This window comes from Crocuta crocuta, unplaced genomic scaffold (assembly GCF_008692635.1).
Source record: "Crocuta crocuta isolate KB4526 unplaced genomic scaffold, BGI_CrCroc_1.0 scaffold323, whole genome shotgun sequence".
Lineage (NCBI taxonomy): Eukaryota > Metazoa > Chordata > Mammalia > Carnivora > Hyaenidae > Crocuta > Crocuta crocuta.
The window spans coordinates 2153549-2165730 of NW_027536465.1; the positions used below are offsets into that span (position 1 = coordinate 2153549).

General features: G+C 41.2%; 1 protein-coding gene across 1 annotated transcript; it reads left to right on the forward strand.

Moving 5' to 3' along the window:
- The first annotated feature begins 3232 nt into the window (after nt 1-3232).
- LOC144218781 (high affinity immunoglobulin epsilon receptor subunit beta-like) lies at nt 3233-11176 on the forward strand. The gene is made up of 7 exons (XM_077748751.1): nt 3233-3395; nt 4456-4579; nt 5058-5192; nt 7711-7767; nt 8297-8452; nt 8794-8892; nt 9758-11176. Exons 1-7 carry the CDS (start codon nt 3334-3336, stop codon nt 9854-9856), a joined length of 732 nt encoding a protein of 243 aa, XP_077604877.1. The 5' UTR covers nt 3233-3333; the 3' UTR covers nt 9857-11176.
- The last annotated feature ends 1006 nt before the right edge of the window (nt 11177-12182 follow it).

The following is a 12182-nucleotide window of genomic DNA, read 5'->3' on the forward strand; positions in this document are numbered from 1 at the left end:
CTTGGTGTCAGTTTTGGCCTCTCTGGGCCTCTTACCTGTATTTATTTGTTTAAAAAAATTTTTTTAATGTTAATTTATTTTTAAGAGAGAGACAGAGTGTGAGCGGGCAGAGAGAGAGGGAGACACAGAATCTGAAGCAGGCTCCAGGATCTGAGCTGTCAACACAGAGCCTGAGGTGGGGCTTGAACCCACAAACCATGAGAGATCATGACCTGAGCTGAAGCTGGAAGCTTAACCGATTGAACCACCCAGAGACTCCTCTCCTGTATTTACTGAACCCATACTGTGGGTTGTAGAAACCAGAGGGTGGGTGGGGAGAGATGGAGAGCATGAGGCCGTGATGATTCCTTTGGGAGTATCAGAAAATACCCCCTAAGCGATAGTGACTTTCCATTTGTAACACGCAGATTGGTGCCTATTTATTTCAAGGAAACTGAGCATTCAGTTTGAGAAAACAGTTGTTCAGATGGGATCTGAAAGCAAATTTCTTCCGAGTTTGGAAAGACAAATCCAGTGTGTACCCGGAGAGGAAGCTTCGCTAGTGGAAAGATGTTGCATGGATGGAGAATACCTGCAAATACACTAACTGCAGGAGGAACTACATGGCCTGCAGGAAACCATAACTATTATCTCTTCCTTTCAGGCAGCAGAGGCATGATTAAAACTCATCTTGACAATTTTGCCTCCACCGAAACAGAAAAGTCACGTTGGCCTATGTTTCAGCGTTCATGATTGGGAAAGACAGCAGCGCATATGGAAAGGACCCACATGTGGGTACCGGAGAGGGTAGGCATCTCAAGAGCGATGGGAAGGAGGTGCTGGTGAAACCCGCATGTGATACAGTTTGGAGGCCCAAAGATATGTGTCCGTTTCCGATTTGCATTTTGCTATTGAACGTTCTCACAAAAGAGTATCCTGTCCAAACACCAAAGACCATCCTCCATCTGTTTCCCATCTAAATCTCAAGCCTCATCTCTAATGATTTGCTGCATGCGTCATGCACTATTCTGGTCTCCCAGGAAGCACCATCCACAGGCAATTTCTTCAGGCGATCTGCCAGCAGATGTGGTCCCATTTCCTTGAGGGAGACGGGAGCAGATTTAAATCCTGACTCAAATGATACTTGCTCAGGGAATCTCTTCCTTGAACTCTGCATAGCCCTGCTCAGGTCCAATTGTTACATCCTCCTGTGTTTCCAGCGGCATCTGATATATTGGTAACATGGTCTCATTTATCTGTGTCCTACTCTGCCAGTTTGTGAGGGTGGGCGGGGCCAGCTCGATATGTGCAGTGACAGAGCAGTGACTGACCCAGAGCTTGATGACCTTTTTGGATAAATATGTAAGTAAAGGAGTGCTTTCTTTCTTTCTTTTTTTCTTTTTTTCTTTCTTTCTTTCTTTCTTTCTTTCTTTCTTTCCACATTTACAATGCATTTTTTAAATTTTATTTTTTATTTTATTTTATGAATATAATTTATTGTAAAATTGGCCTCCATACAACACCCTGTGCTCATCCCAACAAGTGCCGTCCTCAAGGCCCATCACCCATTTTCCCCTCCCCCCCACCTCCCCACCCACCCTTAGTTTGTTCTCTGTATTTAATAGTCTCTTGTGATTTGCCTCCCTCCCTCTCTGTATCTATTGTTTTCCCCTTCCCTGCCCCCATGGTCTTCTCTTCAATTTAAGATCCACGTATGAGTGAAAACATATATCTGTCCTCTGATTTATTTCACTCAGCATAATACCTTCCAGTTCCATCCACGTTGCTGCAAATGGCATGATTTCATTCTTTCTCATTGCCAAGTAGTATTCCATTGAATATATAAACCACATCTTCTTTATCCATTCATCAGTTGATGGTCATCCAGGCTTTTTCATAATTTGGCAATTGTTGAAAGTGCTGCTATAAATATTGGGGTACACGTAAGGAATGTTATTTCTTAATTCCAATAACACACTGGTCTGGTCCACAAGTTTCCAGAGGCCCAATGGGAAGATAGCATGTGGAATAATAAATTTCTGTCATGAAAGATATGTGTATATATCATGTAATGTCCTCTCTTCAGACACATATCTTAGTTTCCTGGAGAATGGGTGGGAATTTTATCACATCACAGAGACACATTGAGGTGACTGCCTAGAGGTGCAATTTGTAGTATCTTATAGTTTAAGGAAGAGCCACACAGGGTTATGTCTATAGTTAAACTCAAATAAAAGAATCCCGGATCTGTGACTCTCAACCTGTGTGTTCATTTTGCCATGTATTCATTTTTCTAGCTAGTTACGTTAGTAAAATGAACATCTTCGTTAAGCTGGGACCTGAATTTAGATATACTGCTTGGTCCACTTCTGCTTCGATTGGTCTATAAGATTTGTTATCAAGTCCATGCCCCTTGGTGCTCCATGGCTGCATCCTTGCCATCAAAAAAATCAGAGCAGCAGAGAGTCAGTCTAACATTTAGCAGCTCGTAGAGTCTTTTGTGTGAACACTTAGCTCCCACACTCTATCAGGAGAGGCCCACAGCGTTCTTCCTGTCCAGTCTCGGAGCCTGTCTGCTGCAGAGAGTCAGACAAATAGTGTCCAGAAGTCAGGAAGAGAGAGAAAGGCAATAAACATTGAAGTCAGAGACCAATTCAGAGACCCAGAGGCTGAGATAAACTTGCAAGCAATGTTTCAGCCTTCGATTGTGTGTGAAGCCAAGTATGCCTTAAACAGGGAAGACGGGGGTACTGGGGTGGCTCAGTGGGTTAAGCGTCTGGCTTTGGCTTAGGTCATCATCTTGCAACTCAAGTTCAAAAGCCCTGTGTCAGGCTCCGTGCTTCTCTCTCTGCCCCACCCCCTCTCAAAAATAAGATAAACATTAAAAATTTTTAAAAAATAAACAGGGAAGACAGGCTTCTTAAGGATATCTTTGGAAAACTTCTGGCACAGAAATAGCCAAGTAGAGAAAGTTCTAGCCAAGATGAACATCTCTTTCTCTTCTGTGGTTCTCTCTCAGCTTCTTAGTCTCCACTCAGCTGTTTTTGTTTTTTCGGTTCTGTAAATGGTCCAGGCTGCAGGCAGACTCTGAGAGTCTCAAATTTCCTTATTCCTTTCTAGTTCCTGTTCAGTCCCTCAGTTTTGCTCTTCGATATAACAAAACCACAAACAAACCTACTGCTTAATCATCTGGGAAACTTATCTGTGAGACACATGCCTTGAGTATGAAGATAGTCATCAGGGTCATGAGCCAACCCATCTTCACTGCCCATCTGAAGCTCACTGTGAGAGGAAGCTCCCCAAGGCTCGTTGTAACAACCTTCTTCCCCGGTGGATTGCTCAGCTCGTGAAAAAATGGACACAGAAAGTAGTAGCAGGGCAGGTCTTGCTCTCCCAACCCCACAAAGCTCCTCCAGGTAGGTTCAGGCTACTATTTTATTTCCGTTTCCAGTGGGCCAGCGATAGCCACAGTGCTGGGGGCACGCCAATTCATGGATTTAGACACAGATCTGTCAGGTTTGGTTAATACATTGAGCATAAAGAAGCTATCTGCTATACTTTGCCACTAGTTCATTCTCTCTGGGTGATGGGGAGGAAGGTTTTCACTCATCTTGGGAACTGGGAATAACAGTGAGCTCTCTCACAGAAGGGACTCATATTGTGGGGTTGAGGTAGGTAGGTTTCGTAGTAACGATTGAGATCTCTTGCCTCTGCATCCGATGTGTGTTAAGGGAGAGGAATTTTTCAAAATGACCCTGTGCTCCTCCCTGGTTAATCTTTTTGAACCTCCTTCTATGGAATCCTGCCCCACTGTTGAGAGAGGAAATGTTCTTGAGTGAGGAGAGGGGAGGTGTGTAATTCAGTTTTCCCTTGAATGCTGAAGATGAACACATTATGAAGACTTTCCTTTTAAGGATTTTAGGAGAGGCTGATGACAGAGCTTTGGGAATCAATATTGGATTGAATATTATTGCAAAATGTTAAGTATATTCCAAAGTTTCAGAAGGGACAGTAGCTGCAGTTAGCCTCCTCTGAGGCTGAAAACAGGAATAGAGATTTAACTAACCATTCAAAGCCATTCCTTTGTGCACATAAAAGGGAGTGTGTCATTGACAGAATATATTCAGGTACATTTCTGTGTTAAAAAGACTGAGAGGCACATAGGTCAACATGTCTGTTTGCTTTTATGTTTACTCATCAGCACAGAGCACTGAGAAAGAACTTGGTAGTAACCCCGCACTAAGAGTAAGAAGATGTGGCTCATTTTTTGTTCCATTTTGTTCATCCAATCACAGACAGTGATCTTGGCCACTAACTTGGACTCTTTGAGCCTCAGTTTCTTACACATTATAATGAGATTTTAATTGAAAGATTGTTTTTGAAAACATAGGCAATCCCCCACCCATTCCTGTCAGTGGAGAACTTTTCACAGAGAGAGAATTCACTCATGACTGAATTTCTGTTTAAACTTCACAGTGCACCTGAAATTGAACTTTCAGAAGTATCTCTCCGTGATAACACCTTACGGGAGAAGACTGCCCCAGCCCCACCATGCCGTACGTGGCTGATGTTTTTGAGGAGGGAGCTGCAATTCCTGGGGGTGAGTGAGCATCTTCCCACATCAACCAGAGTAGAATGGGCCTAGGAAAGAGTATTTGAGTGTATGCACAGTTTCCCCACTTGTATTCGTGAGGCCTGAAAACCCCTGTAGATCAGGAGGCAATGTGGGGCCCAGTTGAGTAGAGAGAAGCATTTTGTTATGAAGACTAGAAGAATGGCCAAGAGGATCTGCCAATTCAGTTCAGTTGATGGTAGATTAATATCATTAACGTCAAATTAATCATTGTTGTCTGCACCTCGATGGAAAGAACAATTATTGATGTCTTCCATGCACATGTAAATAAAGGCACACGAGAAATGCATTGGCCATCCCCACATTAGGTCATGCCCGTACCCATTCTTAGAGTAGCCTGATGATACTAGAAAATATTGCATTTCAATCCTGTCTCAGGATGTCTAAGACACCCAAACCATTTTCTCATGCTTGGCCTTCATGATAAGAATTTTTTTTTCTACAGGTAACGCAAATTCTGATCGCTCTGATATGCCTTTGTTTTGGAATAATGGTCTTCTCCGTGATCAGTTTTTCCAAATTTGAGGATCATGTTTTTTCATCATTTAAAGCAGGCTACCCGTTCTGGGGGGCAGCATTTGTGAGTAAACATCTACAATCACTTCTGAAATAACACTGCATGTAGCTTTTTTCTTGCCCATGTCAGGTCTAAGCAATGATTTATTCTAGTATTTACAGTGTATATATGTATTGCAGTTTATAAAGCACTTGGATTAAACACATTGGTACACTTTTATCAGATGAGAAACCTGAGATACATAAAAGTTAAATGAATTTCCCAAGGGACATTTAGCTAATAAAAAATGAATCAAAACTTTTAGAATACAGGGGCACCTGGGTGGCTCAGTTGGTTATGCATCCAACTCAGGTCGTGATCTCATGGTTAGTGGGTTTGAGCCCCGTGTCCGGCTCTGCGCTGATGGCTCAGAGCCTGGAGCCTGCTTCGGATTCTGTGTCTCCCAAGCTCTCTGCCCCTCCCCTGCTTGTCTCCTCTCTCTCTCTCAAAAGTAAATAAATCAACATAAAAAAAAAAAAAAACCCTTTCAGAATCCAATTCCAGAAACATATTCCTAACACTATTCATCAGTCAAGTTATCTTCATGAAGGCAGGAGAAAGAGACTGAGGAGGTGAGGAGGACAAGGTCAAACAAGGTCAAGGGCATCTGATGAATTCATATTATGTCCTGGAAACTCTTTTAAGTGCTTTCTCATTGTATCTCCTTTTTAAAAATATTTATTTATTTATTTGTTCGTTTGTTTGTTTAGAGATAGAGAGCACAAGCGGGGGAGAGGGGGCAGAGAGAGAGTATGAGAGAGAATCTTAAACAGGCTCCATGCTCATGACCCAAGGATCATGCATGACCCAAGCCAATATCAAGAGTCAGATGTTCAACTGACTGAGCCACCCAGGTGCCCCTCATTATATCTCTTTTAATCATTGTACTATTTCTAAACCAGATGACTGAATGAGATCACGAAACTATATACCTTAATTGATGTATCGTTGACACGCAATCAGTTGCACATATTTGAAGTCTATCATTTGACACATTTTGGCACATGTATACACATGTGGAAACATCATATCAATATAAAGAGCATTTCCATCACCTCCAGAGTTTTCTTGTGCTCCTTGGTAATCCATCCCTCTGTTCCCTGTCCTCCCATCCTCAGGCAATCACTGATCTGCTCTTACTTTAGATTAGTTGGCATTTTTTAGGGTTTTATATAAAGGGAATTATAAAGCATATTCTCTCTACTCTCCAGCTTCCTTCACTCAGCATAATTATTTTTGATTACTCCATGTGGCCTCTTGTATTAACACTTCATTCACTAGGATAGATTTTAACTCTAAAAAATATTGCATTGGCTTGGCGCTCTGCTAACTACTTAGGACTCATCAGATTACCTACCTGTTCATGACTCTCCTTGAGCCTCTGTCATATTTTATTTGACCCTCCTCTCTACTGTCTTCATGCCATACACTTTGCTTATTAGATGTCTGTCAACCCATCATACACTCTGAACCTTCAAAATTGTTTTGAATCTGTGCTATTGATTTATATTCAATAAATCCTTTACCATGTACATCTTTATAATTACTTTATGTCTGCACAACATATGTGAGACTCAAGATATGCATGTCACAAACACACATTTTCTGCCCAAAGGGGCTGACACTCTAACACACAAGATGCTCATACAAACAAACAATTACAACAAAATGAGAGCCATTTTATAACAGTCATGTACCAGGTCTGCTGGATCTTGCTACTCCAAAAGCAACCCATGGATTGTCAGGGTCAACATCACTCAGGAGCCTGGTAGAAATGAAGAATCTCAAGACCCCTCCAGGATCTACTGGTTAAAAGTCTGCATTTTGAAACAGACCCATAAATACAGAGAACAAACTGGTGGCTGCCAGAGGGGAGGGGGGTTGGAGGATGGGCAAAATGGGTGAAGTGGAGTGGGAGGTAAAGGCTTCCAGTTATGGAATGAATCAGTCATGGGAATAAAAGGCACAGCATAGAGAGTGTAGGCAATGGTATTGTAATAGCGTTCTATGGACACAGATGGGAGCTACACTTGTGGTGAGCACAGCATAATAGTTGGCTTGTCAAATCACTATGTTGTGTCCCTGAAACTAATGTAACATTGTGTGTCAACTATACTTCAATTAAAAACCTAATCTGGGAATGCCTGAGTGGCTCAGTCGGTTAAACTTCCAACTTCACTTCAGGTCATAATCTCATGGTTCGTAGGTTTGAGTCCCATTGTCAGCGTGGAGCCCACTTCAGATCCTCTGTCTCCCTCTCTCTTTGCCCTTTCCCTGCTCTCTCTCTCTCAAAAATAAATAAACATTAAAAAAATAATAATCAATATTTTAACAAGACTGTCACAGGATTCATATGCACATTTAATTTTGAGAAGCCCCCTATAGGAAACAAGAATAAAATTATAGTGAGCTTATGGGGAACATTAATACATAGCTTTATAGAGTACCCACAACTTTACCTTATATTTGGGGGATAAAGGGGAAAGGGGAAGTAAAGACGGGCAGAGACTCACTGCACTTCTCCCTCCCTTCCTTTATACAGTTTGCTATTTCTGGATTTTTGCCAATTATGTCTGAAAAGAAGCATGCTATATACCTGGTGAGTTGCAATTCTGTCTTTATCCATCCTTGAGGAGATGAGAAAAAATGGAATTTTAGGAGTCTTGAAGGAGATGTGTCATCATCTCCCCTATAATGAGTGAATGTGGAATCTATTTTGTGTTAGATATAATCATCAAAAATATAATCATTACAATATCAATCATCTTCTTTAAAAAAAACCAGTAAGACATCATTCCCTTGCCACTTGTTTTAAGAAATATCCCCACACTGGGCCCTGTCCCTGTGAGTACTGTCATATGATCAAATGGATGATTTGTTTCTGATTAAGGAGATGGCTTGAGGAGAGATGATGTTTTGTCCGTGAGGGTCTTCCTGAAGGCAGCCCTAGCAAGAAGGTTATAGATGCTTAGAAAGCAATGAGCATATCATCAAGATTTCCTTTTTCTATTTACATTTTGAACCATGGCAGAGTTTGCTGGATGCAACCAGCTGTAAAATTGCAGTGAGATCTGTTGAATGTGCTGGTAGGTGAAGGCCCAGATCTGAGTGTTGTCCTTCACCATCAGGTGTGGGGAAGCCTGGGAGCAAACACTGTCAGCAGCATCGCTGCAGGAATAGGAATCTTCATCCTGACCATCAACCTGAAGACTTCCTGGGTTTATTTCTGCAGCTGCTGGGAAACTCAAGGAGATGACTTCTGCTTTGTGGCTTGTTTTTCCACTGTATGTATTTCTTGTGGGAAGGCTAAGATTCTGGCTCCCAATCCAAGTAAGAGCCCTCTTTCCCTTTTCCATGAACCCCATCCTCTGCTGTAACCTCTATCATGTAATGTAGTGTTCTGGGGGTGCATGTGTGGAGATGCTGGCTGCCAACCCCTTCCCGGCTGAATTCTGTGAGGTTGGAGCCACCTGCCTTGAACTACCATCATGTGGCGTCCCCATGTATGTGTCGCTTCACTGGGACTGATCGTGTTGAGGGGTGATGAAATCAGGGGCTGCTATAAAGGAACACATTTTCAGGGCACCTACCCCCATGACTCCACTTGTTGGTCATTGTTCAACAGGAAGTCGTGGCCATGATCCTGTTTCTCACCATCCTGGGGTTTTGCAGCGCTGTGTCGCTCATAATCTATGGAGTTGGAGAAGTGTTCCAAGGGAAGAAGGTAGGTAAAGGCCTGATACTCAATCCTGAATGACAAACTGAAGAATTTGAGCTTCATCCTAAAAGTACAGCCTGGATATCCGGGAACATTTCTACTGGAAAATTATTTTTCCATGTGTCGGTATTTTGGTTTCTGAAGCTCATGTTTGAAATCATGTTTTTCCACTTATAAGAGCATAAATCTCATGGTATGTCCCCATGACTGAGCATTAGGAAAGTAGAATTTTCATAATTTTAGAAAAGGCTCTGTGTTTAGCATGAGAGACAAATGTGAAGGTAGTATGTGATGGAAACCCTCAGGTATCTGGGCTTATTTTCTCTTCCAGGATAGCTCTCTTATATTTGTTCCTACTCTTTCTTTTTTCTTGGATTTCATCTTCCTACTTGCTCTGAAGCCTCAGTCTTCTTTCCTTCCCAATTCATGTTTACCAACTGCATTTCTGCTTGCCTTACCCATCCATTATACCTTTGATGTATGAAAAAGACTCACCAATACTTGATGAACATACACTTACTCAAATCTTCCAGATGATACATACTCTCTCCATCTGTCCACTTGCTGAAGCATTTGAGTCTGGTGGCCTTTTTTGATCACTTTCCTCCAAAGAGAAATAAGACAGAAGATATACCAAAATTCAGACACATAATAGTCTCACCAACTTGTTACTGACCGATAAAATTTCTCCTGGGCTCACTTGGCCAGCCAATCTGGCTTGCTTTATTGGAGATGGAAGGAATAATTACAGTGTAATGAGAGACAGAATGAGACTCAGAAAGCCAAAAGAGATGAGATAGAGCTCTCGAACAAATCATCTAGTGGTGGAAAATTCCTGGTAATTGATATTAAATCATTTTTCTCTCATCAGATTCCAGAAGACCGTCTTTATGAAGAATTAAACATATATTCGCCAATTTACAGTGAGTTGGAAGGCAAAGGGGAGATGTCTTCTCCTGCTGATTCATGAGAATCTTGTAGTCAGAACACTCTGAGTCACAGTAAAAGGTCTAAAATAAGCCAAGATGTTTGTTTAAGGGACTACGGACAAAATTTTAATTCTCTCTATGGTCTTCCAGTTTTACATTAGGATTCATTCTCCAGACGGTACTATTCTATCTGTTGTTTCTGTTCACCTAAACTCCCCAATGTCTCGTCCATTTTTAGATATGATCGACTCCTATTTTTCTTGTTTTCTATTGCTGTCTTGTACCAACTTTTGTGGGAAGTCAACGAATAATCAGTTAGCATTTACTGTGTGCCTATAACAATGCAAATAGAGGAAACAGGAGGAAGGCTGGTTGAGAGCTGAGTTAAACTTTGACAGTTTGATCATGTTTGGCTCTTAACCCTTTTCAGAGCTACAGATATGCGTGATGGATGTCCCCCTACTGGGCTGTAAGCACCTAAAGGACAAAGCCCGTTCAGCAAATGTAATACTGAGGACCAATTAAGTGTTTGAAGTTTTCCACACTTGTCTCTTTCACTTCATGTTTCCCAGTGTCCTACATAATGAAAGCTCAAAGGGTATTTATGGAGTGGATGGGGGAACATTCTGAGAAGATATACATGGGGTCAGGCAACAGGTAGAGTTGAGAGGAAGAAACAAATTACTCTAAAGTGAATTTGGAAGTGAGAAGGAGAACAAGTTGGCAGATAATTAGCAATAGGAATATAGTCAGATAGAAATTTGAATAGAATTCTGCAGGCTTGTATTAATCATTTTGGTGGATGTTATTCATATCAGCTTAGCAATGGATGCTTCCTGCTTATGTCTGATCTTCTGTGGACAGCCCAACATGGAATGTTAGAAGCATCACTTATCTTAGAAAACACATTAGAATCCCAGGCCTATTGCTTATTAGTTGAGTGGGTTGTGGCAGGTTATTTAATTATTTTACTTAATCTGGTTTTTCTAATCTGTAAAATTAAGATATTAGGAATAATTTAAATGCCAGGATTGAAGGTATATTGTGGGAAAAAACACACACACAAACCTAACTCTAATGGCCCCCATCTCTAATTCCACTTCAATTTTCTCTCTTAAATATGCTTTGTACTTGATCATCTCACACCAGGACCCCAACTTGAAATTTTCTGCCCTATATTCTGTGCTCCCTGAATTTCTTCTTTCTTCAAGTTTCTACTCATTCTTTAAGTTCTTCTAGTCAAGATTGTTCTTCTCTCTAAATGATGAATTTTTCAAACCAAACACACACACACACACACACACACCTTACACTATAACTTTCCATATGCAAATTTTTTAATGGTTATTTATTTATTTTTGAGAGAGAGCGGGTGGGTGGGGAGTGGGAAGGGGTACAGAGAGAGGGAGAGAAAGAATTCCAGACAGGCTTTGCACTGTCAGCACAGAGCCCGACATGGGGCTCAAACTTATGAACTTGAACCAAAATCAAGAGTCAGATGCTTAACTGACTGAGCCACCCAGGCGCCCCTCCGTATAGAAATATTTTATACCCTCTCAATGATAATATATTTTTTTCAAAGACACAAAGTCTCATAAAAATCTATATACTTTCTGAATCATCAGTACTTGCACGGACACAGTTTTGTTTAATAATGTTTGCAGATTGATGAGTGGGCAGTGGGGAGTTTTAGTAGGTTATTCAGTATCTTGTAAGATGGATGGGTAAAAAACAAGGAAACCATAAATGGAAAGATCATTTAATGAGGAATTTGAAATGAAAGAAGAATAAATTAATGGGGACCTGAGATAAAATGGAGTCAGTGGGGATAGAGAGAAATGGTCATATTTAAAACATGGAGGAAAGAGAAATTGGTAGATCTTGCTAACAAGTTGAATTAAAAGACAAGATTAGACAAGCAATTGTTGTTGATGAACACATTCCGTCGTTGGGTCTAAGGTCAAAGGAGAATACCAGGTAAGTGTGCCAGAAATATGGATTGTCAGAAATATGAATTGATGAATCTCGTGTAGGAAGTCAGAAATATTAATTGATGAGGGGCGCCTGGGTGTCTCCGTCAGTTAAGCATTTGACTTTTGGTTTAGGCTCAGGTCACGATCTCATGGTTGTGAGATCGAGCCATGCACTGGACTCCTCAGTTGGCAGAGCCTGCTTAGGATTCTCTCTCTCCCTCCCTCTGCCCCTCCCCCGTCCCTGATGCTTTCTCTCTCTCCTTCTCTCTCCCTCTCTCTTTCTCAAAATAAATAAATAAATAAAAGAAATATGAATTGATGAGGGAGGAGCACATACGTATAGACCTAAATTAAGGTCGGTCTTAGCTTTTATTTTTAGGAGACCAAAGAGAAA